This window comes from Eutrema salsugineum, unplaced genomic scaffold (assembly GCF_000478725.1).
Source record: "Eutrema salsugineum unplaced genomic scaffold, Eutsalg1_0 scaffold_5, whole genome shotgun sequence".
Taxonomy (NCBI): domain Eukaryota; kingdom Viridiplantae; phylum Streptophyta; class Magnoliopsida; order Brassicales; family Brassicaceae; genus Eutrema; species Eutrema salsugineum.
In genome coordinates, this window is record NW_006256612.1 from 13,629,070 (window position 1) to 13,655,142 (window position 26,073).

General features: G+C 38.7%; 9 protein-coding genes and 1 non-coding gene across 14 annotated transcripts; 6 read left to right on the forward strand and 4 right to left on the reverse strand.

Annotated features, from left to right (window-relative positions):
* Nucleotides 1-254: 254 nt before the first annotated feature.
* On the forward strand, nucleotides 255-327 carry TRNAI-AAU. Its single transcript has one exon. It is a non-coding gene; the product is annotated as a tRNA-Ile (tRNA).
* Nucleotides 328-1,369: 1,042 nt separating this feature from the next.
* LOC18994223 lies at nucleotides 1,370-1,902 on the forward strand. Its single transcript, XM_006417849.2, has one exon. It carries the CDS (start codon nucleotides 1,451-1,453, stop codon nucleotides 1,718-1,720), a length of 270 nt encoding a protein of 89 aa, XP_006417912.1. The 5' UTR covers nucleotides 1,370-1,450; the 3' UTR covers nucleotides 1,721-1,902.
* Nucleotides 1,903-2,140: 238 nt separating this feature from the next.
* LOC18994224 (probable sugar phosphate/phosphate translocator At1g06470) lies at nucleotides 2,141-6,429 on the reverse strand. 2 transcript variants are annotated; one of them, XM_006417850.2, is made up of 12 exons: nucleotides 6,180-6,429; nucleotides 5,148-5,668; nucleotides 4,892-5,061; nucleotides 4,534-4,619; nucleotides 4,376-4,425; nucleotides 4,060-4,127; nucleotides 3,780-3,880; nucleotides 3,646-3,658; nucleotides 3,363-3,547; nucleotides 3,142-3,228; nucleotides 2,533-2,627; nucleotides 2,141-2,403 (listed from the first exon to the last, which is right to left on the reverse strand). In XM_006417850.2, exons 2-12 carry the CDS (start codon nucleotides 5,420-5,422, stop codon nucleotides 2,286-2,288), a joined length of 1,248 nt encoding a protein of 415 aa, XP_006417913.1. In that variant the 5' UTR covers nucleotides 5,423-5,668; nucleotides 6,180-6,429; the 3' UTR covers nucleotides 2,141-2,285. The 2 variants fall into 2 exon arrangements, with proteins under 2 accessions (XP_006417913.1, XP_006417914.2); XM_006417851.2 differs by lacking the exons at nucleotides 2,141-2,403; nucleotides 2,533-2,627 and adding an exon at nucleotides 2,638-2,771.
* A 1,165-nt stretch (nucleotides 6,430-7,594) lies between these two features.
* On the forward strand, nucleotides 7,595-9,612 carry LOC18994225. 2 transcript variants are annotated; one of them, XM_006417854.2, is made up of 7 exons: nucleotides 7,595-7,789; nucleotides 7,945-8,058; nucleotides 8,198-8,323; nucleotides 8,423-8,639; nucleotides 8,852-8,966; nucleotides 9,058-9,222; nucleotides 9,371-9,612. In XM_006417854.2, exons 1-7 carry the CDS (start codon nucleotides 7,685-7,687, stop codon nucleotides 9,405-9,407), a joined length of 879 nt encoding a protein of 292 aa, XP_006417917.1. In that variant the 5' UTR covers nucleotides 7,595-7,684; the 3' UTR covers nucleotides 9,408-9,612. The 2 variants fall into 2 exon arrangements, with proteins under 2 accessions (XP_006417917.1, XP_006417916.1); XM_006417853.2 differs by having other exon boundaries at nucleotides 7,596-7,789; nucleotides 8,204-8,323.
* A 9-nt stretch (nucleotides 9,613-9,621) lies between these two features.
* LOC18994226 (probable CCR4-associated factor 1 homolog 1) lies at nucleotides 9,622-10,860 on the reverse strand. Its single transcript, XM_006417855.2, has one exon. It carries the CDS (start codon nucleotides 10,794-10,796, stop codon nucleotides 9,714-9,716), a length of 1,083 nt encoding a protein of 360 aa, XP_006417918.1. The 5' UTR covers nucleotides 10,797-10,860; the 3' UTR covers nucleotides 9,622-9,713.
* An 813-nt stretch (nucleotides 10,861-11,673) lies between these two features.
* LOC18994227 (protein ROOT PRIMORDIUM DEFECTIVE 1) lies at nucleotides 11,674-13,584 on the forward strand. Its single transcript, XM_006417856.2, has one exon. It carries the CDS (start codon nucleotides 11,899-11,901, stop codon nucleotides 13,069-13,071), a length of 1,173 nt encoding a protein of 390 aa, XP_006417919.1. The 5' UTR covers nucleotides 11,674-11,898; the 3' UTR covers nucleotides 13,072-13,584.
* Nucleotides 13,585-13,771: 187 nt separating this feature from the next.
* Nucleotides 13,772-16,853, forward strand: LOC18994229 (ATP-dependent zinc metalloprotease FTSH 8, chloroplastic). 2 transcript variants are annotated; one of them, XM_006417858.2, is made up of 5 exons: nucleotides 13,772-13,933; nucleotides 14,403-15,572; nucleotides 15,658-15,971; nucleotides 16,056-16,296; nucleotides 16,374-16,853. In XM_006417858.2, the coding sequence occupies exons 2-5, from the start codon at nucleotides 14,403-14,405 to the stop codon at nucleotides 16,728-16,730; spliced, it is 2,082 nt and encodes a 693-aa protein (XP_006417921.1). In that variant the 5' UTR covers nucleotides 13,772-13,933; the 3' UTR covers nucleotides 16,731-16,853. The 2 variants fall into 2 exon arrangements, with proteins under 2 accessions (XP_006417921.1, XP_024008264.1); XM_024152496.1 differs by lacking the exon at nucleotides 13,772-13,933 and having other exon boundaries at nucleotides 14,385-15,572.
* A 125-nt stretch (nucleotides 16,854-16,978) lies between these two features.
* Nucleotides 16,979-17,834, reverse strand: LOC18994230. Its single transcript, XM_006417860.2, has one exon. It carries the CDS (start codon nucleotides 17,792-17,794, stop codon nucleotides 17,168-17,170), a length of 627 nt encoding a protein of 208 aa, XP_006417923.2. The 5' UTR covers nucleotides 17,795-17,834; the 3' UTR covers nucleotides 16,979-17,167.
* Nucleotides 17,835-18,012: 178 nt separating this feature from the next.
* Nucleotides 18,013-22,030, reverse strand: LOC18994231 (probable alpha,alpha-trehalose-phosphate synthase [UDP-forming] 7). 2 transcript variants are annotated; one of them, XM_006417861.2, is made up of 5 exons: nucleotides 21,731-21,870; nucleotides 19,371-21,396; nucleotides 18,999-19,272; nucleotides 18,586-18,920; nucleotides 18,013-18,484 (listed from the first exon to the last, which is right to left on the reverse strand). In XM_006417861.2, the coding sequence occupies exons 2-4, from the start codon at nucleotides 21,338-21,340 to the stop codon at nucleotides 18,609-18,611; spliced, it is 2,556 nt and encodes an 851-aa protein (XP_006417924.1). In that variant the 5' UTR covers nucleotides 21,341-21,396; nucleotides 21,731-21,870; the 3' UTR covers nucleotides 18,013-18,484; nucleotides 18,586-18,608. The 2 variants fall into 2 exon arrangements, with proteins under 2 accessions (XP_006417924.1, XP_006417926.1); XM_006417863.2 differs by lacking the exon at nucleotides 21,731-21,870 and adding an exon at nucleotides 21,876-22,030 and having other exon boundaries at nucleotides 18,014-18,484.
* Nucleotides 22,031-24,359: 2,329 nt separating this feature from the next.
* Nucleotides 24,360-25,995, forward strand: LOC18994232 (ras-related protein RABA1a). Its single transcript, XM_006417864.2, has 2 exons — nucleotides 24,360-24,689; nucleotides 25,283-25,995. Exons 1-2 carry the CDS (start codon nucleotides 24,469-24,471, stop codon nucleotides 25,725-25,727), a joined length of 666 nt encoding a protein of 221 aa, XP_006417927.1. The 5' UTR covers nucleotides 24,360-24,468; the 3' UTR covers nucleotides 25,728-25,995.
* Nucleotides 25,996-26,073: the final 78 nt, after the last annotated feature.

A 26,073-nucleotide genomic window follows, 5' to 3' on the forward strand; every position in this document is an offset into this window, starting at 1 on the left:
ACGAAAGCAAAACCAGAACTGGGTTTTTGTGGTGAAAGCTCGAATCCCCCTATTATCCTTTACGAGATTTCCCGGCATTTTTTTGTCTGTCTGCTTTCCCGGAAAGTCTAGAGAATTGCTTCACAGAGAAGTCGAAACGGAGACGTATTGTGAGTTTTTTTTTCCTTTATTAACTTAATGAACTCGTCGAGTTCAAATACCTCACAAGGAAATTTCATTGTTAGAATTTTGTTATTTAAAACCATCCACACGAAGGCCCATTAGCTCAGTTGGTTAGAGCGTCGTGCTAATAACGCGAAGGTCGCAGTTCGAAACCTGCATGGGCCAAATATTGGATTTTAATTTTTTTTTTTTACATTTTCTTCTCTTATTTCCCAAAAGAAAGCTAACTTCTGCTCGATATACGAATCCCTCGTAGAAAACCCATGGGCCAGTAGTTGTCCCAAATAAGAGTGGTCCAATTAGTAGAATATCCCAAAACTACACTAGCAAATTATCTTCTTGTCGTTGTGCAAACATGATAATGGCACGTCATTAATTGGTAAAAACGTAAAACGCCATGTAGTTTTAGATTCCCTTATAAGTCGTTGCGTAGGCGTTCTCGTGTTTGTGGACAAATCAACTTTTGTTTCAGCTACTTTGACTCTTTCAACCTATCATTGCGTGCGGCGCGACTAAAATGCGACTACACAAGTCTTTTATCCTCTCAACTCTTTTTCGTATATTTTTCCCCCTTTTTTCCTTGCAACTCTTTTTAGTATAACTGACAAGAATAAGTATGACTGAAGTATTGTCAGTTCTGGATATAATGTGAGCAAAAAGAATAACTATCAATTGATAAAAATAAAGTCTCTGTATATAAATGTCACAAACTAGGTTCCCCTTTCATTATCCCGGATGTAAAGTAGACAAGTTAACGTTAGCTGTTTTGCATCTAAAAAAAAAATACATAAAGTTCTTTACAACACTACATCATCACGTACTAGTAATTTCTTTTATTTTGTCGGCACGTACTACTATCAGAAATTTACATGAATAATGTCAATATAAATAGATAATAAATAATATATATGTATAACGGTTCATATTTCTTAGCAAGAAAAAAAAGACCGTTGTATTGTCTTCTTTATAGTGGGTCGCTCTGTAAACTAAAAAGCGAAACTGCTGGACCGTTCTTCTCTAACTAAAACAAAATAATAAGGAAGGAAATCCCTAAAATACCCTCGTTCCCTTCCACGGTTCCACTTCATCCACCTTTCGCCAGCTAATCTTCCTTCCTTTTCCGAAGAAAAAAGGTCAAGCGCATCTCATTCCTTCCTTACTCCCATTTGACATTAATACCCTCTCCTTCTTTAACCTATTCACCAATTTACCACCGTCTCCTCTCCTTCCCTATAAGAATGCACAGTGGCATGACTCTGTCGTAGACTAGAGACTAGAGAGAGAGAGGATGGGAGTGATGAAGAAGTGGGCGTCGCTGAAGAAGAAGAAGCATCAGCAGCAGCAAGATGGGGAACAAGTGACGGCCAAAGAAACACAGACATGGCGGCGATTAAAGAATCTGTTTTCAACGTCGTCGTCGTTTAAGTGGAAGTCAGTGGAGATATTGCAGACGGAGATAGTGGACGGAGTAGTTTTCAAGGTGTTGTATGTAGTCGAAGCTCTCGTTCTCGTTTCAACTCTCTGCTTCTTCTACCTCTGTTGTGGATGCCACATCTAATTCTTTTCTTCTTCTTTTTCAATTATTTTTTTGGATTCATCATACATCTTTTCTCTCTTTCGTATTTTTAGTTTTAGTCTCAATTTTTTACACATAAGCTTATATGTAATTTGATGTTTCCATTAGTAGATTTATGTAGTTCTACAGAATAAATTTGAGATTATAATATTTTTAAGTTTCGACTACGATTTGGAGTCGTTGAGTCAAAGAGTCTGTGATGCTTCCATGCAAGATGGAAGATAATTCGATTTCACCAGACCGTTATAACAAAGGAAGGGCTAATGTGGACCAAATTTGATCGATTGCTTACTCCTAACACACAGACATGAGACATACAACAGACTGCCCATGTGAGCTCTTGAAATAATAATAATAATAATAATAATGGCTATGTTCTTCTATCTTTTTAATACGGCAGGGAAACATCAAATTTCCATTCCAATTCAACTACTGCCTTAAAATGTGTATATAGTATATTCTCAAGGAAGGTCCACATGCTTCCACATTAATGATGCAACAATATCAAAGAGTTACCACAGAATGTGAATGCAACAGCAAATAATACTTAGGGACCATTTTCTTGATCATCCATTTCATCAAGGATCACATATTTTCCAGTTTGACTTGGAGCTTGCAGCTGCTTCTCGTCCTCTGTTTTGTGCCCCTTCTGCAGTTTCTCATATCTGACAAGAGATCAAAGCATATTTTCCAGTTTCAAAGACACAATATGAGAGTCTATTCATCTATCAACATAATAACAAAGAAGTTACTCAAAAGTTCCTTACTCTAGAAGGAGAACAAGAGTTACTTACTTGTACCAGTTGAACAAACTGACACCAACCATAATAATCATCAGACCAAAACCTTTCAGCCACGTAAATTCGTCATGGAAGTAAAACACTGCAACCTGTACGCACCGAGTAGAAGAACAACATTGAAGATTTTACCTCCGTAATTTGATTCAGCATTCATCAAATATTTCAAAAGTAGCACTGAGACAACTGAAATACGTTCTGTGTCATCGATCTCCCTTTCGCAAACAAGTATTGACCTATAACAATATCGTAAGGCCAGACATGAACTCAGAACCCATCCTATCAAGCCGACTCCAAAGTAGGTGGTTCTATTTGTATGCCATTTGACATATATAGTCTCGCCAACTTAAGATATGAGTTCCTTTGTCTAGAACAGCACACCATGGTTTCATTCAGATATAGTTAGGACTTTCTTGCATAAGAATAGAACCAGTTCAGTATTTACAATCTAAGCTTCACCAGTTAGATAATCCTTTTCTAATTTAAAACTCAGTGTCACCTAATCTTACGAATATATATTTGGAAAGTACGAAAAATGCTAGAGGTTGTATCATATTTTAACATACTAACAAACATAATCAGATAATGTAAAAATATAGGAAGTACCACTATGGTGACAGCCTCTTTAACAACGCCCGCTATTGTGACGGTTACAGCACTGGTCACGGAAACCAGAACATACTCTGTTAACACCTGAAACAAAATACTAACTAGTGAGCTTGGAAGACTGATCTGATACTATATTAGATCTTTATAAGCTGCTTCAACCTCCACCTATCAAGACAAGTTCATTCTTACATAACTATAAATTGTTAGCAAATGCTCACCATGAAAAACGCCAGTGCTCCACCAAAAAGCATCAAGAAACAAGTTCGAGCAAAATGCGCTCCACTATCAAAGTATCTGTTGTCTCTAAATTCACTCCATGGGTCCAGAAGGAGAGAAAGAAGGCCAGTCACTATAGCCATCACTGGTGCCACGTAACTCATAAATGTGAATGGATTTTTCAGGCCTAGGTAAGAAGAGTAGTATAAATTATTCATGTCTTGCGACTTTTAAGAAATTAACAGAGAAATTTATAGACACGAAAATACCAAGAGCAGAACTCACCATAGGTTTCTTTCTACACATCAATGTTGTCATCAAGATGCACCAAAAATATTGGAAGACACAACACAAGGATTAGTATAGAGAGATCCAATGCATGGCTTATAAGCAATAAAAAACTGATCTAGATAACATACCTGCAAAAGAACCTGAGTCATACACCAACGGAAACCAGACATGACGGCAGCAAGCATGACAAAAACGAAACCCCAAAACTCAAATTCTGTTTCCTTTGCAACTGGATGCAAATGAATAGTAATTAGCAGTATGATTAGAATAATCAAAACTAAGACATTTAGATGGATTCGTGTCTACAAAAAAAAAAGACATTTAGATGGATTTTGTAGCAAACAAGAAGAAGAATTGGCTAAGGTGAAAACGGAGTAAAGCATTATAAATGTTTGGAGAAAAACATACCTGTTAACAACACTCCTGCTGAGATAACTGAAATAATGCCAAAAAGTTTCAGGCTTGGAGATTCCAGCCTAATAAGAGAAACTGTGTCAGAATAACACAACAAACAAAAAGGATGGAAAACTCCATTATGAAAATGCAGCACCAAATCAGTGTGTTGGTTGAAAAAGAGCGATGTGTATTCAAAGAGTGATGTACAGAAAAGTATTATTAGGTTTGTATCGAGTCTACCACTGATAAATTTGTTATGTACAAAGCCTCATGCCTGGTCACAAGATCAAGATATAATTAAAAAAAAAAAAGGTTCTCGATAAAGCACCTGAAGGCAAAAGCGAACAGAAGAAGAAATATTGGGGCTGCAGATTTGCACTGCAAAGGAAAAAAAAAACGCGAGTTGATAAGAAAGGTCTCTCCTTCATTCACCTACAAATTCCTAACAAGTTGCATAGACCTACCACAGCAAATAAAACAACTAACCATTGTTGCAAACGTAACCGATATGAAGACAAGTGACTCATTACTTAGGTTTATATCCATTGCAGTTCCAAGTGCTGTTGGTACAACTGTGAAAGGAAAGTCCATGTGGGTCATCAGTTCATGCAAATTCGATATAATACTTCAATAAACTGAGACAAAAAAAAGCCTAAATCCTCTGAATTTTTCTATCTCTCGTCGTCACTAGATACTGTAGATGTTCGATGCAATGGATAAGTTGCAGAAAGTTCTCAATACTATATAGTGAGAATGGCAAAGAAAGTAATGGCTAAGGGAATGCTCATTAGCACGTAAAAAGACGACAAAAAAAACGTTCATGACATAGTTTTAGTTAGTTTACCTCTAACGAAATAGTCTCTCCATGATATGGTAACATCAGGTTGAAATCTTCCCGACCAGTACCATGTTATCATCTTTGATAAAACAGCTTGGATAGAAAAGTGAATGGTATTCATTAACAAGGGAGCAGGAAATTTCCCCAAATCATCTCCCAAGAGAGTTTTGTTGTACCTATAAAATAAGCAAACAAATTATATACTAGAAGTAAGGAAATAAAACAAGAAAAGGATAACGAATAGTCACAAAGACATACTTACAGAGTCAAAAATGTGCTGAAAGTGTACCATACAAGTATAAAAAAGAGTGTTTTTAGGATGTCAGCGGGAGAGATAGCCTCTTTAGACACTTTAGGCAACGTTTCAAGGTTATCACCGGAACTGAAACCAACATCAAAACTGCTGGAGTGGTTTGTCTCCTTCCTGGTTTCATTTTCTATATCAAATGGCTCTAAAACCTGTTCTCTGTCTACATCTCCCTGATTAGATATAGCTTCCACTGTGCTACCACCGCGTAGCTGTATTCTTTGCTCCATCAATAAACTCAACAGCTAAGCTTTCTGGCTCCCATTCACAGACCACTCTAACAGAGAATGCAATCTAGTACATACAGCCCTTATTTACTCAACAGGGATTTCGAAAAATCATCAACGCGTACCCCTGTAGTGGATAACTTGCCAACACTCTGTAGCATATCCTAGCAGATTAACAGAATTAAAAGAGGGCAGTCTTTGGTGACTAATATATGCAATGCGATTCTCTGGAATCGCTTGACGTTTGACCTAGAATCACAAACAGAAGCTTAAGCCAGTCAATATTTATGTGAGTAATTCCATGATGATAACCAATCAATGACCTAGGGAGTAAGTGGAAAGCAAAGCAAGCAATCACAAGAGACACATTTCAATCAAGGCAAACTCCTAATACGCTGATGCAAGGATTCAAACTCAACAACTTCCAACCCGAATGAAAACAAGCCCTATCTATCTACAAATAACGAAACTAGGCAGATCTGTAAGCGCTGCCACGAAAACGAAAAAGAAGAAAAAAAATGAAGAGGCTGCTTCAAGATAAATAAAGCTAAGTCAGTAGAGCCTAGAAAAAAACAAACAAACGCATACAAGAATGAAAACCAAGACGAATGAATCTGAGTTGCAGATTCGGCTCAATAAATCGGGTGAGAAAGATGCGAAACGATGATTAAACTCTTAAAACCATTCCAAATCTGGAAAAAGTCAATGATTCCGAGCTCAAACAAATCAAGCCATTAACGAATAGAGAAGACCTCTCAACCTGGATCGGGAGTGAGGTAAAAGTTCACAGATTCAAAGCTCGCGAACGCGGAGAAGAAAGCATATATCAATCCGAGCAGGGCAGGGAGGGTCCCGGAGGGAAAGAGAAATCGGCGTGATGGATCTGATCGGAGCGTGGAAGCTGCGGCCACTTTGTGTTGTGATTTTGATTTCGAGTTGCAACAACAGCTGGTTGTTGGAGTTTGATGCAATTTTACGAAAACATTACCGCTCGGATTCTTTGCAATGCAACTTGCGTTAGTGTATACTATTGTAACAAGAAATACAATATTTTCGGTTTTTAATGAAGTTCTCGATATATATTTATTTTGTTCCGCTTTTCGAAATAAATATATATGTATAGACAGATCCATTCCAGTTTGGTTTATTTGGAGAATTTTGTTTCCGTCAGGTTATTATTCTATTTGGAGTGTTTTCATATAAAAGCTAACCGAAATTTGTCAGCTCCGATGGCAACAAATTGATTGGATTTGGTGTGGTTTCAGCTCTATTGGGATATGGAGTATTACTTGTAGTTTTCTTTTTTCCCAACTCTTTGTTGTTTTTACAAATTTTATTTCATTGATGCTATTTTCTAGTTACTTTTAGATAAAGTTTATAATCGAAACGGTGGTCTAACAAATAACCAACACCGAAGTGTCTATTTCGACTATATAATGTACTCTTTTTTTCCTAAATAGATGATGTTTTAGGATTTATTCTTGTTTTAGGAGTATTTAATGTTATTTTATTTATAAATTAAAAAATATTTAATTTACATTAGTTGTAAAAATATTAAATTTCTGAAATAGTATTGGGAAGTGAGAATAATGGTTATACATTTATTGGAAATAGTAAAATAATTAAAACAAAAACAAAAAGTAGTTAGTAAAAAGATGTATTTATTCTTTTTTAATAAGTGTAAAAAATCTAAAACATCAAATATTGTGGAACAGAGGGAGTATACAATATCTTATTTTTTTTACCATGCGCGCTACTTTAAACCGTATATAATCGTTCTTATTATTTTGGTCGTTTACAACTTACATACTAACACTGTAACACATAATCTGGATTTTAACAATATTAACCACAGTGCTAATCACAACCACTAGTCTATCATGGCTAAAAAAAATCTTCATAAACCAGAAGACTTTGGTCAGTAAACAAAAAAAAGACACTTAAAACGTAGGGTACAGTATTTTTGGTATTTGACAATTGATCTCAATCGATCGATCAGCAAAATGTCAAATAAAAGCAGCCGCTGAGATAATTTTATCATAAAGACGGGTCGTTATCATTTTGTTGTCTTTTTCCCCGGGGGACAAAATAATTATAATCTAAATCAAGTAAATCAATTCCACAACTTGAGAGAAGATATTTTCGAATCCCGCGCGCAAAGTTAAAAGCCACTCATTTTCAATCTGTGGTTCCCATCCCTCTCTATCTCTCCACAGATCGAAGAAAGCAGAGAGAGAGTTTTTTTTTTTTTTTTTTTTAAAAAAGATGGAGCTTGAATCCATCACCGCTAGACGCAGGCTCGCTACCGTCGCCGCTCACTTTCCGGCAAGTATTAACGATCCCGTCTCCACCGCACCTCTCGTCCCCTTGGTATTCCCTCTTCTCTCTCTCTCTCACTCGTTTTTCTTATCTGAAAGCTAGACGATTATTATGCTTTCCTTCCTTTGTTTTGTCTCGGAATAGTTTGGTTTCTCTGTTTCCTTTGTTTTCGTTTTGATAATCTTCTTTCATTTGTGATGCCTCAGAATTGCAGCAGCAGTTTGAATTCTGTCATCAGAAGATATGACAACAAAATCTCTTTTGCCCGGCAAGCATCTTCCGAACAGGGCTTTTTTATGAGGCAGGCTTCGACCGACGAGGTACCAAATATATTCCTTTTTATTGTTTTTAAGTTCCTTCTTATCTGGTGATTTTAATCAGCTATGGAGTTGAGATGTTCAATTAGTTTTGTTCACTATTTCTATTGTCTTCGTTCAATCTTCTCTGTCACTTGTGAAGCCTCAGAATGGTGGCATCAGTTTGAAGAACTCTGTCATTAGAAGAGGTGACAACAGGATGAATTTTGCTCGGCAAGCATCTTCTGCACAAGGTTTTTTTATGAGACAGGCTTCTTCAACTGATGAGGTAACTCCTTATTTAAGTTCCTCTTGTCTGGTGATTAAAGCTGCAAATGATCCTCCTATACTTTCTACTGATGAAAATTGTTTCAAAATGTTTTTGCAGAGGACCATACCACAGGACACTGCGTCTACCAAGTGCTCTGCCGCCAAAACGAATGGCTTCCTTTCTTCTATAGTTTCCAAACCTGAGTACGCCCCACCACAGTTTTCCAAGGCCGCAAAAGAAAAGTTCGCTTCTTCTTCTGATTCTTCACTAAATCAGGAAAAGGACAACTGGAAAAAGCCATCTAAGGCCGACCTTCCTAAGTTAGCCAATTTAGGTACGCATACAAATAGAGGATACCAGATATACATCCTATAAACTTCAATGTTTTCTGAAGTTGGATACTGCAAACACTTAATTGTTATAAGTAATATAACTAATAAAGCTGTTTTGTCGTCCACCTGGATATATAGCCAGAAGTACAGGAGCTATCAACCACATCTTCACTGATAAAAATGAGAACTTATAGAAGCTTGTTTTTTATTGCAGGGACTGTTTGGTCTCCAAGATCTAATGTTGCAGAATTCGAACACAACTATGTTGTGGCGGTAGAGCTACCAGGGGCCAGTATCAATGATATAAGGGTGGAGGTTGACAACACAGAGTAATTATTACGCGTCTTGACACATGTTTTACTTTACTTGCACACTTATACGCATGTAGTAGCAAATGTACTTACCGTGCTGCTGCTGCAGCTTGACTGTGACAGGGAGGCGCACATCTATCTGTCAAAAAGTTGATGCATGCACCAAAGATTCAGTCTTTGGATACCACAAGCAAGAAATACTACAAGGACCATTCAAAGTTTCCTGGCCACTCCCCAGCAATGTGAATAAGGATAATGTTTCCGCTGAATTTATGTGAGTAGACACTATACTTCTCTGAACAACCCAACATTATGATTAGTGGTTTTAGATTCCAATTTTTAACTCTTAGCACCAGTCACTAGCATGAATCAGTAATCTAGAATTTTGCGAGCGCTAACAACAATTATTGCATTTGGAGCAGGGATGGGCTACTGAGGATAGTGATTCCAAAGCTTTGAGGGTTCAGCGTTCTGGAACCATATACATACCGTAGACAATGTGTATAATTAGTATATGCTGTTTGTGTTGAAGAAAATAAAAAATGGATTGATGAAAGAAAGATATGTAAAATAGTTGTCTTTATTTATCACAGATTGCAGACAGGCATGCTCAGTTGATAGAGTAAGCCATGTAAACAATCCATAAATATATTAAAAAAAAAAAGGCTTGACTACTACTACTATCCAAACCCAGAAAAAGAAAAGAAAAAAGAAATTACCTAGAGCTGGAAATCTCAAATCTAATCTACTACGAACCAAGGATAATTATTGCATTAAGTAATTGGGAAGCGGTCCAAGGTAATCAGCAGCATATGGTGTCTGAGACGGGTAAGGGAAAGTGGTCGAAGGTAGCTGATTAAGCTGATTCACATACACACCATTATAGTTCATCCATTGAATACCTGAAGGATTCCAGTAGACAAGAGGGCCCACAAGCTGAGACTGGTCATAGTTTGGGACATAACCATTATGGTAAATCAGATCAGAAGAAGGATACGAGACTAGACTCTGCTGGCACATCACAGGCGAGGAAGCTAGCTCAGGCGTGGTGGATGTAACCACCATTCTTTTCCCAATTCCATAGAGCATTCCTTTAGCAAAGTTAGAGTCTTCATAGACTTGCTTAAGCTTGCTAAAGACAAGCGCAGTCATTAAGCTGTCTGAACCAGCGTGATGTGCTCTTCCCACACGTGCGATCTTCAGTAGCTGAGCTAGTTTGCTTAACCCGAGGTGTTCACCGAGCCCTTCGCAGAATCCAGCCATGACCTTCAAGTCGTAAACATCGCCAAAGACTTTCACAACCTCTGATGCAAACTCTCCGCGAGTCTCGGGGAGTTTCCCATTGTTGAGGATACACAAGAAGTAGGCGAAATCGTAAGCTCCCTGGAAAGTAACGAACTCGACGTTTTTCTGAGAGCGAAACGCAGAGAGGAGCTTGGGGAAAAACCCATACCCGAACATGTCAACTCCTTCGTTTCTAATCTTGTCCAAATCCAAACCGTGTCTCCTCAGAAACTCGATCGAAATCTCGTTGCGAGTGTCTGATGGGTCGCCGAAATTGGAGAAGTTAATCTCCCAAGTGCCACCGATCTCTCCCTTGGCGTTGAAGAGAGTGAAGCCACACTGGATCAGCTTCGTCGATTCGACGTTGGCTTTCATGGCGATGTACCATTCGTCGGAGGAGGAGTCAATGTAAGTCCGGTGAATAATCCCAGGGTACTCTGTATCGAAAGCGATGAGTGGGTATCGCTTAAGACATTCTTTCAATCGAGCCATCTCTTCATCGATGTTCCTCCCCCATACTTTCGTCGTCCTCGGCTCTGATCTTAATTGCTGATTCTCGTTCATGGGTACTGCAGAAAATAAAAATTAGGGCTTTCTTTTTAGGAGGAAGAGGCATGAATACGAGAAGTCTGTTTGATTGTGAGCATTAGGGTTCTTCTTCTCAAAAGACTTTTATAAGGTCTCTTTCTTCTATTTATTCTTTTTTATTTTTTATTTTTAAAAATAAAATCGGTGTACCTGAGTTTCCTTTTTTCTCGGATGTTTTAATTGATTAAGATGTTTATCATAGCTTGCTCACCAATTAATCAAACATCGAGGAGTGAGTTATGCGTCCTGATCTCCGTATCTGAGCTGTTTAAATCCACCTCAGAATTTGGAACTTCGTTTATCTTATATAATTAATAAATTGTATTTTGGAAATCTTGTTTTTTTTCTTTTTTTACTCCAATATATATATGGCAATTTACAAATGATAAAAAGGCAGTTCTGACAATTTAGTAAAAGTTAAAACAAATCTAAGTTTGAAAATAAGTGTACTTTCAAAGTTAATATTGAAAATTAATTAAGAGCTACACCACTTTTAGATTTAAGATTTAGTTTTTACTTTTTATTTAGTTGAATTAATCTTACATTTTTAATGTGGCGGGCTGACTTGTAATAATTGATAGTTTAAAGGTTTGTTTGTACTTTTTTCAATAAATAATACTAGAGTTAATAATCAAAATATTGTACACTATACAATGTTTATCCTAAAAAGTGTGTTAAAGCCGGTATTATGACCAAAAAGTTATAATTGTACACCGGGATTTGAGGCAATTTGCCAAGTAAGCCATTAGGTTTTGCAAATTTGCAAAGTAATATGTTTTGGCATTTTGGCTCTTATTAAGATCTTGAACATTTTGATCCCAAAATAGACAGAGTTGTTGTTTCAGACCAAAAGGAGCGCATCCACAAATATAGAAGACGACATTGTATTAATACTCGTTCTTTCGGGTCGTTTTATAGAGTATGATGATATCTTCATCTCGAGTCACAGACAAAAGACAGTTCTGAAGATTTGACATTTTGCTATGCACGTAAGGTGTTCGACATAATTCCGCAGAGATTGTTTTATATGACAACGTTGTGGAACGAGGAAAACCCAAACTAGCTCCTTAAGATAGTAATGAGGTTTGGCCTCATGAGATCACTTCTGATTCACCCGTGTGGTGGCTCCATCACCACTGTCCGATCAACAACGACGTCTGCTCAGTATGTGGCTTCCAGATCAAGAGACCCTGTTTTCGAGAAGCTCATGGACAAATACAAGAACCTTCTCAAGGTCATCGCCATACAAGACCTTATCGTCGCGAATCCAACAGCTGATCCTCCTTGTGTATCCATTGAGTTTCTCTCCAGGCTCTCCCAGAAGCTCCACCTCAACCGTGGCGCCGCTTCTTTTCTGCGCAAGTACCCTCACATTTTTCATGTCTTTTATGATCCTGCGAAATATCAGCCCTTTTGCAGGTTAACTGATATAGCCATGGAGATTTCTCGTCAAGAGGCTTTGGCTATCTCTGCTACTCTGTCTCTTGTTGTTGACCGGTTGGTTAGGCTTTTGTCTATGTCGATATCAAAGTCAATCCCGCTTCGTGCGGTTTTCAAGGTTTGGAGAGAACTCGGGCTCCCAGATGATTTTGAGGACTCTGTGATCTCAAAGAACCCTCACGTTTTTAGGCTTAGTGATGGTCATGAACCCAATACCCATATCTTAGAGCTCGTTCAGGAAGACGAGAAAAGACTGAGTTTTGAAGCAGCGGTTGAGAAATGGAGGGTGGTTGAGTGTTCCAAGGAGAATTGCAGTGTCGATAGAACCGAAATTCAGTTTAGCTTCAAACATAGTTACCCACCAGGAATGAGACTGAGCAAGGACTTTAAGGCTAGAGTTAAGGAATGGCAGAAGCTGCCTTATTTGGGACCATACGAGGACATGATTGGTAAGAAAAAAAGCAAATCTGGTGTGATGGGATTAGAGAAAAGAGCGGTTGCGATTGCTCACGAGTTCCTCAGCCTGACTGTGGAGAATATGGTGGAGGTAGAAAAGATCAGCCATTTCAGAAAATGTTTTGGGATTGATTTGAACATAAGAGATTTGTTCTTGGATCACCCAGGCATGTTTTACATGTCAACTAAAGGGAAAAGACACACGGTGTTTCTCAGAGAGGCTTATGAGAGGGGACGTTTGATAAATCCAAATCCAGTCTACGACGCGAGGAGGAAGCTTCTTGATCTTGTCCTCTTGGGTCGCCATGCTGCTATATCAGACTCTAGGGACACAAATTTGTCTGAAGAAGAATGAAAAATTTCTTGGTCCTTTTTAGCCTAAGATATGCAAGTGAGATGCGATCACCAAGAATCACTTGTGTATGAAACACTTGAGAGATGCGATCACCAAGAATGAAGCAATCTTGAACCTCTTTAACTGCATATGCGTCGAGGAATGACAATACAAGATAATCTCTGTCTCTGTGCCGTTTGACTGATCAATCCCGACCCGATTCTCGGATCAAATGTCTTGCTCACAAGCAATGTTTTAGCAGGAAAAGCAAGTGACTTGACGCATAAGTGAGTATTTAGGTTAAATTGATTTCCTGCAGAAGTTTTGATCCGTCTTTGTTGTGTACTTTGTAGGTTATGTCGACAGAAACTATCCAAACTGAATAAGTCTTCTTTCTTTGGATTTTGCTTGGCTGCTAAATGCTGCATGTGGCTTTCCTTGTGCTACTAAAACTCTTTTTTTTTATTATTTTAGAAAGAAAATTACATGTTTTAAATCTCTAATTGCAATCTTGTTTTTATCATTTGTCATTACAAGGGTTTAATATATATATATATATAATTAATAAATTAACAAGATTATGTTTTTTTGGGGGGCAAGATATTTATTTAGTTTTTTTTTTGTCGTAGATATTTATTTAGTTATCTGGTGAAAGAAGGTTGGAAAAATCAAAATGAACCTTCAAATGTAACAAAAAGGACTGAAAATAAATAAATAATAGTATATCGGAGAGTTAAGGAAAAGCCGCGAGGCCACTGAGAGGAAGACACGTAAGATATTCAGAAACCACATCTCTTCTCTTCAAAAATCCCATTCTTAATTCTCTTCCCCAAACATTTGACATTTGACACTAGCTTCTTCTTCGTCTGCCAAATTTTCACAGGTGCGATTCTCTCTTCACCCCATCCTTGTAATCTCAAGCAATTGTTGTTAGAATTTCTTTGTTCTGAATCTGGGTAATCTCAGTCTTCGTGAGCATGATTTTACTTCCTGGCTTTTGTTCAGCTACTCCGTTCTCGTCGGTCTGAGTTTTTGTTTTTTAGTTCGAGATATTTATGGTACACTCATTGGCTATTTTGATAGATTTATTTTTGGAGCATAGAAAGGTTCCAAACTCTGTTCCTATGCGTCTCTAAAGGTCGATGATGTTAATTATACGTTACCAGAAACTTGCATGTTCAAGTTCAATCTGTTTTTCGGTTTATTTGGTTGTTCTTATTTTGGATCTCGGGTTTTTTGTTCACGTTATGGCTTGTAATCGTGTAAATTGCTCACTGATCTTGTTTTTTTTTTTTTTTTTTTTTTTTGTAACAAGGGTTCACTGATCTTGTTAAATGTTATGTATAGTGCAGATGGCTGCTTCTTCGGCTTGTCTTATCGGGAGCGGATTATCTGTCCACACAACCAAACAGAGGTCTAAACAGCTTGGCCTCTCCTCAACGTTTGCTTCAGTTGATAGGACATCTAAAGTTACTGTTGTGAAGGCTTCTTTGGATGTGAAGAAACATGAAGCAAGAAGAGGTTTCTTCAAGCTTCTACTTGGAAACGCTGCAGCCGCCGGGGTGGGTTTGCTTGGAAGTGGAAAAGCAAATGCAGATGAACAAGGGGTTTCTTCGTCTAGGATGTCATATTCTAGGTTTCTAGAGTATTTGGACAAAGGAAGGGTTGATAAAGTAGATTTGTATGAGAATGGGACTATAGCTATTGTGGAGGCTGTTTCTCCTGAGTTGGGTAACCGGATTCAGCGTGTACGCGTGCAGCTACCGGGATTAAGTCAGGAGCTTCTCCAGAAGCTGAGAGCTAAGAATATTGATTTCGCAGCACATAATGCTCAGGAAGACCAAGGCTCTCCGTTACTCAACTTGATTGGGAATCTTGCATTCCCAGTGATTCTGATTGGTGGTTTGTTCCTTCTCTCGAGACGGTCCTCTGGTGGAATGGGTGGCCCTGGTGGTCCCGGCTTCCCACTTCAACTTGGTCAGTCGAAAGCAAAGTTCCAGATGGAGCCAAACACCGGTGTGACTTTCGATGATGTTGCTGGAGTCGATGAAGCCAAGCAAGATTTCATGGAAGTGGTGGAGTTTCTGAAGAAGCCTGAGAGGTTCACTGCGGTTGGTGCCCGAATCCCTAAAGGTGTTCTCCTTATTGGCCCTCCTGGTACTGGGAAAACACTGTTGGCAAAAGCCATTGCTGGTGAAGCCGGTGTACCCTTCTTTTCCATCTCCGGTTCTGAGTTTGTTGAGATGTTTGTCGGTGTTGGTGCCTCAAGGGTCCGCGACCTTTTCAAAAAAGCCAAGGAAAATGCTCCTTGCATTGTTTTTGTGGATGAAATAGATGCTGTTGGTAGGCAGACAGGAACCGGAATTGGTGGGGGTAATGACGAAAGAGAACAGACCCTAAATCAGCTCCTGACTGAGATGGATGGTTTTGAGGGTAACACTGGTGTTATCGTAGTTGCTGCAACCAACAGGGCAGATATTCTTGACTCCGCCTTGCTGAGACCAGGGCGTTTTGACCGGCAGGTAAATATTTGATCAGAATGCTTTTTTTTTACTTTCCATTGATCTTCTACAGCTGGTTGCTCAACGTGTGTTGTTCTTAACGCAGGTGTCTGTTGACGTTCCAGACGTTAAGGGAAGAACAGATATTCTCAAGGTTCACTCCGGGAATAAGAAATTCGAGAATGGTGTTTCACTAGAAGTAATAGCCATGAGAACGCCTGGATTTAGTGGAGCTGATCTTGCAAACCTCTTGAACGAGGCTGCCATACTGGCAGGACGCCGTGGAAGGACAGCAATATCATCAAAAGAGATTGATGACTCAATTGATAGAATTGTAGCTGGTATGGAAGGAACAGTCATGACTGATGGGAAGAGCAAAAGCTTGGTCGCTTACCATGAAGTTGGACATGCCGTCTGTGGGTAAGTCAGAATCAGATTAGAAGCATGTGTGTGTATGTGTGTGTTATCAAGAGCTATTCTGAAGTTCATTCTTTCTTCTTGCAGAACATTGACTCCTGGACATGATGCTGTTCAAAAGGTCACATTGATTCCACGAGGCCAAGCGAGAGGTCTGACTTGGTTCATTCCCTCAGATGATCCAACTCTAATCTCCAAACAGCAACTCTTTGCAAGAATTGTTGGTGGACTCGGAGGTAGAGCCGCTGAAGAAGTCATCTTTGGTGAGCCTGAGGTGACTACTGGCGCGGTTGGTGACTTGCAACAGATCACCGGTCTGGCCAAGCAGGTATCTACTACAGCCCCAGCTTCAGTTTAGCTTAAATTAGTAAGTGATGCTGATAGTAATTGGTTAATGACTTGCAGATGGTGACAACATTTGGGATGTCTGAAATCGGACCATGGTCGCTAATGGATTCGTCGGCTCAAAGCGACGTCATAATGAGGATGATGGCAAGAAACTCAATGTCGGAGAAGCTTGCAAATGATATCGATTCAGCGGTGAAGACACTATCAGACAGGGCATACGAGATAGCTCTGGGGCACATAAGGAACAATCGCGAAGCTATGGACAAGATTGTTGAAGTACTTCTCGAGAAAGAGACAATGTCAGGCGATGAATTCCGAGCAATCCTATCTGAATTTACCGAAATCCCACCTGAAAACCGTGTTTCTTCCTCAACGTCAACATCAACATCAACACCAACACCCGCTTCTGTCTAAGAGACATTGATTCTCTCAAAAAACTCTGTGTATATCTTCAGATACTTGCCCATACTATGTAACAAGTAAATCTTATTTTGCCTAGTTGAAGTATATATACGAACCTTTTTTCTTCAAACTCAACCGCAATGGCTTAAAGTTCAGACCTAAACAAAATTATATCTGCAAGTGTGTTGTTCAATAGTTGTCTCAGATTCAGCAACATTGATGCATAGTTCACAGATTATACATAATTACATACATTGGTAATGTGATGGTGCTCCAAGATTTATGATTATTATACATAATTACATACACACGACAACACTGCTTCTCCTAAGGAGCAGGAATCAAACCCTAGACATAGACCTAATGCTTTTGGGAAAGTTTATAAGACCATGATTCCAAGTCACATTTCCTTTTCCTTTTGAGGGACACCTGAACTGAGCTCCATCGTTCTAACCCTTCTTAACCCAGACCATAGGAACAAGTGTAGACGACCAATAATGTTTCCGGTTTCGATAATAGCCTTGTCCGCTGTTCAATCTCACAGGTCCCTCAGTTTCTCTTCCTTCCTCTTCCACTCTCAGATCCTGAAATTGAGTTTCTACAGAAATTAAATGACTAGCAGCAGCATTATCTCCCTTGGATAACTCTTCTTTCACCGGATTATTCTTCTCCCTCGAGATGTCCACCTTCGATTCCTCCACATGATTCTTAGTCTCCTTCTTAGACCATATCTTCTTTCTCTCCCTCGGATCTCTTCCATCCTCAAGTTGCTCTTTCTCGACGCATTTTGGTTTCTTTTTCCGTTGGTTCTTAGGAAAGCCTCCGCCTAAACACTTTCCCTCGAGATTCACTCTTGGTTCCATGGCCTCTTGTACTACTACTACCTTCATTATATCTTCTCTCCTTCGTTGTCCATTAACCTGCTGCTTCAGCTTCACTCCTCTCTCAACTAAGTCTTTCTCCTTCTGATTTCGCTCTTTCTCCTTCATCCAACGCTCCTGAAGCTCAAGAATGGATACGTAATTTGCCGGAACCGAAGCCACACTCTTCATCTTCCCATTAATTCTCTTCTCCATTGATTTTTTTATTTTTATTTTCCTTTGCTTCTTCCACTCATCAAAGCAACCAACAAAGGAAAGAGGGCAAACAGTTAAAAAGACTAGAAAAGCGATCGACGCAAACGACAAAATCCGTTAAGGCCCAATGGGCTCATAGCTGCTTACCAGTTTGTAAGGCCCACAAGCACTCGAAGCGAGAAGAACCCACTAGCGAGTGCTGTATAATCAAATAGAAAACGGCAAAGAGAGACTATATTAATAAAAAGGAAAGAATTCAACAATGGTGAACACGCAACGTTATCTTTACATCTTCACAGTTTCATTTTCTCTCAGATTCCAATAACAGACGAATCCAACAAATTGATAGTTTCTCAAGATCATCCAATTACACAATAACAATAATAATAATAATATTTAAAAGAAAAAAAAAAAGAAAGAAAAGATCAGGAAAAGCATTTGCTTCTTGCTACTTCAACATGCTGCAAAGATCTAAAACCAGACACATCATTTTTCCTCCTCCTTCGGACTGTTCTTCAAATACCATCTGAAAAGAACAAAGCTTTCACATCACCAGTTTTTTTTCTTTTTTAACCATTAAAACTCGCTACCCTTTTCTTCTTTCTTTCTTTCATTCTTTCTTTCTTTCAATCACTACAGACCAAACTCTTCGTTTTTCCTTGTCTCCGTCTGTTTAATGTCTTTAGCCATCTACGCACATTATTCATTGATAGTGTTTATGAGAACCAGACCATAGATTGTTGTAGAACGAGAGAAAATAGAGCTGGAATTGAGATCATAGAGGACAAAACCTGGCAAAAAATCTGGTTTCAAATCAAAGGGCACCATCAAGTTCACGCATAGAGAAGTTCGAAGCCTCTGATGCTTCAGCTAGAGATTCAAGCATGCTTGTCACTTCAGTAGTATCGTCCAAATAGTATTTAGCCTTGCTTGGCTTTTGCCCAACTGTGCATGCAAAGACAAGAGCATTTGCACATAATAATCTTTTCGACATTGCATTACCAATCGCTTCGAACATGTCTTCATCAGATCGATCATCTCCAATACATAGCACGAAATCTACTGGTTTTCCCTTTTCAGCCATTGATGAAAATATCTTTTCCGACACGGATCCTTTGCTCACTCCCTATACTCACAAAAGCCAGGAATTAGAAATGTTTGAAGATATACTAACGCTTGAATCAAGCAGAAGAAAATAACTTACCTGAGGCTTGACTTCGACGATGTAGTGACCGCTTTTGACTGCAACAGGCTCATTAGCTAGAACACTCTCTAGATGCTCTAACATTTCCTTTGCTTGCAAAGATCCAAAGCCTGGATCTGCATCTCGATATTGCCAAACCAAAGCACTCTCTTTGATTTCAATGGAAGAGCCATCAGTAGATTCAGTGTACTGTTTCATTACAGGTTCCACGATCTGCATCCAACCAAAATCAGAGCTCTGGCCACATGTTTCCCATTCTTCGTTGCCTGACCACCTAAGAAATAGGAAAAAAAAGGTATGTTACTAACACTGGAGGAGAAGATTTACACATTTAAACAAGTTGTACCAAAAAATCCTAGAGAAGAAATGTACTTTAAGAAGTATCCATGCTCGGCTGCAATTCCAATGTTTTTGCACGGCGAGAACCATTTGCCTAAGCTTTCCCTTCCTCTTCCGCTGACAATGAAAATTGAATTCTTCTTGTCCTCACAAAGTGCATCCAAGAAGTTAAGAACTTCCTGGCTGGGAGCTTTATTGATGGAGTTTTGAGGCATCAGGGTGCCATCATAATCCAACAGTATAGCTCTGCTTTTAGCCCTTTTGTAGTCCGACACAATGCACGGTATTGAAAGCTTTCTAAAGTTAGGATCGAGTGCCACAACTCTGAAACCAAAACTGATCCCCATTCCCCAACACCTTTTCTTGAAATGGTCCACACATATCCTCTCTAGGTCTTGCAAGAAACTTCTTGACCAAAAAGCAACATCGTGAGTACTAACATACCGGAAATGTTTCTCGTGTCGCAGCTGTTTCTCAGGATCACCCATTGAGAGGGCCTCATTTAGCGCTTCTCCAGTCGCTTCAACATTCCACGGGTTTACCCGTATAGCCCCACTAAGCGAAGGAGAACATCCAATAAACTCCGATGCAACCAACATGCTCTTCTTTGGGCCACTAAAGTCTGACTCAGACCCCAGCAGACCCTGCCTACAAACGATGTATTCATAGGGAGTAAGGTTCATACCATCCCTCACAGCAGTAACGACTACACACTCGGCAATATGGTAATAAGCGTTAATTTCATATATCGAAAGCGGAGTATCAATGTATACGATAGGTTGATATCCAGGTTTCCCAAACTCTGCATTGATCCTCCTGCAGCTTTCTTGGATTTCACCACGTATTTCGTCTATATCAATACCTTTACCCCTAGCAGGATTTACAATCTGAACCAGGACAGCTCTTCCCCTCCAATTCGAGTGCTGCTTAAGCATTTGCTCCATTGCTAGAAGCTTGAGGTTTATACCCTTGAAAATGTCCATGTCATCAATACCAAGCAGCACCGTCTTACCTTCGTAACGCTTTCTGAGCTCTATCACCTTACCCTCCTCCTCTGAATATCTCATCACCGACTGAATCCGACCCATGTTGATCCCCACTGGCATGATCTTGATTCCCACAGTCCTCCCGTAGTACTCCAGCCCGATGTAGCCTCTCTTAGACTGATATTCGAGACCCAACATCCGACTGCAGCAAGTAAGGAAGTGACGAGCATAATCGAATGTGTGGAAGCCAATAAGGTCGCTGTTAAGTAACGCCTTAAGAATCTCTTCACGAACAGGAAGGGACCTGTATATCTCAGATGAGGGGAATGGACTGTGGAGGAAAAAACCCATCCTAATCCGGTTAAAGCGTCTTCTCAGAAACGTAGGTAAGACCATCAAATGGTAGTCATGAATCCAGACATAATCATCATCTGGGTTTATAACCTCGATTACTTTCTGGAAGAAGAGCTTATTTGTCGCTACGTAAGCCTCCCAAAGAGACCTATCAAATCTTCCGCCATGATCAGCTGAAAACGGAAGCATGTAATGAAAGAGTGGCCATAGCTGCCTCTTGCAAAAACCGTCATAAAACTTGGATTGCAGATCAGGTGGGAAAAAAGTTGGAACGCATTTAAATTTGTCCAACAGTATCTGCGCCACATCGTCTTGTTCATGTGAATCAATATCAACGCTCAACGATCCAACATACAATACCTCCATATCCTCTGGCAAACCGTCCTTAAGCTGCAAATACAATGCATCTTGATCCCAACTGAAACTCCAGCATCCATTTCGTCTCTCCGCCTTCAGAGGAAGCCGATTAGCCACGATGATCATCCGATCACAGGAAACCGATGAGGGATTATCGGAAGACACACTGTATGCTTGATCTTCATCAAACTCGGATACATTACCAGGAACTGTCATTACCCTAGGAAGCCGCCTACGCTCTCTTCCCATGACAGGGAAATTCCCTGACGCCAGGTCTAACAAATTAGTGTACGACCTAGAAATCATCTTCGCTGTCTTCAATGGCCAGAAGAATCCACAAAAGACACACTACTTCAATAAACCTGCATCATAAGAAACCCAAAAAATGCAGTAAGAATCATCTCCACGAACAAACTCAACAAGATCTACGCACAGAGATACCCAATTTAAAAAAAAAAATCAATATTTCAATCATTTAGAATACCAATCAAGACAAATCGAGAGCTTGCGTAATACCCAGATATCAAAAAAACTGGCTCAAATCAACAATATTTACTGAGTTAAGGAAAAACAAAAAGAGCTGAGCTTTACGCGCAGAAGAATAAAATCGGATGAATGACACATTCCTATCATCCAAAAGCAAGATCCATGAAAATTACGACCTAAAAAGCTAAACAAAACGGAAGGAAGATTCACCTTTCGGATACACAAAAATCTGAATCGGAAGCGACCCGATCCCTCAATTCAGCAAAAACAAACAAGGACCCCAAAAATGAAATTAAAAGAAAAAGAAGAAATAGAACCGAAAATCCCTTTGAATTAGTCACACATCGAGACTCACCTTTTTTGTTCCTTGGCAAATGAAGAATCTGATCTTCTATCTAACCCAAAAATGAAACGTGAAATTTAATCTAGGGTTTATATGGAAATCTCTGGAAAAGAAAAAATAAATAAAAATCTCTGTTTCCAGCCTCATATGTGTATTTGGGAGTAATATCATATATGCCCCTCTATTCAATAGACGAAGCTACTCTGACCACTATATTTATCTTCAAAGGTCAAAAGTTTCTTACCAAAAAGAGATACCTGTTTCCTTATCTTCAAAAAAAAAATATTACAGTTGGCCATTAAATCAGATTTTGCTGATATGATACTATTTATTAACATTGTTTAAATTGATTGAAAATATCAAATAGTATTATTATTCTGTAAATAGTTCTATATATACAGTTTTGTACATTTGTCTTGATTCATTTTTTATAAACGTTTGATTTATTTAAAATTAAAGATAAGAAATGAAAATATAATCACAGAAAAATAAAATATAATGATATATTTTAAATATTGAATGATTTTTATGTAATTTTAGTGAGTAAAATATAGGGGTCTCCTATAAGTATTAGTAAAGTATGGGGTAGATATGTATAAACAAATGAAATAAAGGTGGGGCAATGATATTTAGAGTAAAGTCGTACGTATAACAGTCGTACATCGTGTGTGATATGGAAGCTGTTTGGATATATGAATCTCAAAGGGAATATTATTTTTTTAATTATTTTTGTTTTATTGCGATTTTACTGGTCAAACCGAAGGGGCTTACTCAGTGATTATAGAGTATTAAAATCGAACGACCGTCACCGAGTCGTTTGCTTCGCTGTCCATGAGCACATGTCATTTTAACAACGTACTTAAAAAACCAATCGGATTGGACAGTGACGTAGAAAGAAGTGACAGCCTCGTCGTGGTAACTTTACCTTTGGTTTAGAAAATTTGGATAAGGCGAGTAAGCCAGCCGGACTCGCACTATTGCCAGCTGGCATGAGTGCAAATTGGGTATGTCACGCGCGAGGAGAAGCGCGTGCGGAGGCGGACACGTGATATGGAGAAACAACGTGAGGACGCGTGATGCTGCCCGTATGCGATGGGTGGGGTCTACTCTTTTGCTAAGGAGTGCTTAAATGGGCCCCCCTAAGTCTCTCTCTTGCGCTCAGTACCCCAAACGTGTCTAGAACCTCATTTTTGGACACTATGACACGTGTCGAAACAGGGGACACTTTTTAGCGGGTGGTGTGTGACCAGAAGAGAAGAGAACAAGTCTCTTACGTTTTTTTTTTTGGGGGGATCACTCTTTTTTTTTTATCTAGTGGTGGAAGAGATATACGGATATACTACGGTATACACTAGAGTTCTAAATTAATGAAACTCGTTGGTCAAATAATTGTTGTTTGCATTTTCTCTAATTTGTCTTTACTCTTTAATCATTGATTAGTTGTAGGCTTGCAGTTTATAACGACCGATTTTTGTAATGTCACTGTTTAGATTGTACTTGAAGAATATATTTTTTTAAAAATGCGTGGATTAAAATAATATCGACAAAACAGGTAAAATCAAAAATAAATTCCAGATTTACAATAAGAAGGTGTGATTTCAATTGTTGGTTTTTCTAGCTTTTTAATGTAGTTTCATGTTAGAGTGTTTTTAAGTTTTAACCATTTTAAAACACTATTTATATAAGGTATTGATCGAATATATACAATCTTAGAACTAGCTAGTCCATTCCTGATTCCCCTATAACTTTTGTAACGATTGACTGTGACTGTAAATTCCTCAAGAACGATACTCGTGGAGCCGTGGAGGCTGTCCCAGTGTACTCATAGTGCAGGGAAACAATTTAGCTGGTGAAAAAAAAAGGGGCTGAAAATGAACTTTTATTATGTAAGATTACCGGTATAATTCTTGGTTTTTGAATATTACCGGTATAATTCTTGGTTTTTGTTGTTTCCATTTTTTGTTAGAATGTCGGTAAGCCAATTGAAAAAGATGGATTGGTTGGGGGGAGGGGGAAATGGGAGATATACAGCTAGTAGCTACATTAATTTTTCTTTTCTTTTTGACATTCACCTTCTCATATTATTAATTTATACTCCCTACAAAGATTCGCCAAGCTTGCAAAACAGATAAAACTTGAGATTTAGATTAGAGCTAAGGTGTGATATAACTAGCCTAAAGCAAACTATTGATTAGCTACACTAATTCCAACGACCCGAAAGTAAATAAAAAAAAAATTTTAATAGTAATTTATTCATCATCAGTCATTTTTAAACCAATTTGAGAGTAAACAAATTAAAATTTCTTTAAAGTCAGAGCCATTTTTAAAGTATATATAGTAGTGACTTCACCAATAAACGTTTTAAAAAGAAAAACGATATTTTTCGAGTGGAACTAATTTAAGCTGGAATGCGAAAAGGTATCTGGTTAAGCGCAACTAATTTAGCTGGAATTAAAGGACTTCCATTAGTTTAAAATGCGTCTTTAATTCAAAAAGAAGCATAAAACGATTCTGAGCCAAGCCGACAAAATCTTTCATTGTCATCATCTGAATCATTATCATCAAAAACAAACAGTAAATCCCCAAATTCGATCCTCTCTCTCTAATGGCTAGTTACAAAGCTGATGAAGAGTATGATTACCTCTTCAAGCTCGTCTTGATCGGCGACTCCGGTGTCGGCAAATCGAATCTGCTCTCCAGGTTCACTAAGAACGAGTTCAATCTCGAATCCAAGTCTACTATCGGTGTTGAGTTCGCTACCAAGACACTCAAAGTCGAATCAAAAGTCGTCAAAGCTCAGATTTGGGATACTGCTGGTCAAGAGAGGTGCGATTACCCTTCGTCTCTTGTTTTTTCATATTTTTGTTGTCCTGCTTAGTTGAATTCAATCCTTTGGAGTATAAGGTTTTGAAATTCGTTTTGTCAGCTGAAAAAATTCTCGTTGTTGACTTCGTGTTCGATTTGCTGGTGTTTGATTTTCATGAATCTGTTGCCTTGTCTAAAAGATTTTGCGATATTTGGTTTTTAAGTGGTTAAGCTGCTGTAATAGATCAATAGTTGGTTTATCACACAAGTTAAAGTGTGTTTTTGCATTTTCCGCTTTGCGTGATCTTTACCTTATATATAATTCTCAATGAAGCCCGCTTTGCTAAACTTAGAAGATTTCGACTCCAAGTGAAGTTAATCATATTCACAAGAGCTATTCTGTTTCTTGGGTTCCCTTTTCTACCGGTAAGAAATATCTGTTTGATCAGAAACAGAAACAGAGTTTTGTGTTGAATTGCTGCTAAAATCTATTGTTATATGGTCAGGTGTGGTTACTTGAGAGTCTAGCTATAAATATTGTTACTGAAGTTACCACCGTTGTTGTTATTGTGTCTCTGTAACTGTCTTAACATCTATTGTTTATGCTTTGATAGATACCGGGCAATCACAAGTGCTTACTACAGAGGAGCCGTAGGTGCTTTACTTGTCTACGACGTGACAAGGCAGGCGACATTTGAGAATGCAGCGAGATGGCTAAGGGAACTAAGGGGACACACCGACCCAAACATTGTGGTGATGCTTATAGGGAACAAGTGCGATTTGCGTCACTTGGTAGCTGTGAAAACAGAAGAAGCTAAAGCCTTTGCTGAGAGAGAGTCTCTCTATTTCATGGAGACATCAGCTCTAGATGCAACCAATGTTGAAAACGCCTTCACTGAAGTGCTCACCCAGATTCACAAGATAGTGAGCAAAAGAAGCGTGGATGGATCGAACAGAGATGGAGGAGGAGGAGCGTCTGATTTACCAAAGAAAGGAGAGACGATAAACGTCAAAGAAGACGGATCGGTTCTAAAGAGAATGGGTTGCTGCTCTAACTAGAGTGGGATTGTAGATTTTGGTTTGGTCTCGTTAGGGTGACACAGCAAATGATAGTCTCTTGGCTCTTGCAATCAGAAAAAAGAAAGAAATAAGAGGGAAACAATTACTTTGAGATGATGTTTATGCTTTGTTAACTTTGGCCTGTAAGGGCTTTTAGAATTGAAGGTACATGATTGATATTTTGTCTTGGACAATCCCGCCACTTGTAAATTTGTGTGTTAAACTAAACAAATGTCCCAGTAACATTTCAATGCAAAGTCAAATTTTACAAATAGTATTATTAAGAGGACAATCATCAGGCTTTAATCATTGAGTCTCTTAATCATAATAAAAGTTTGTAGCTCAG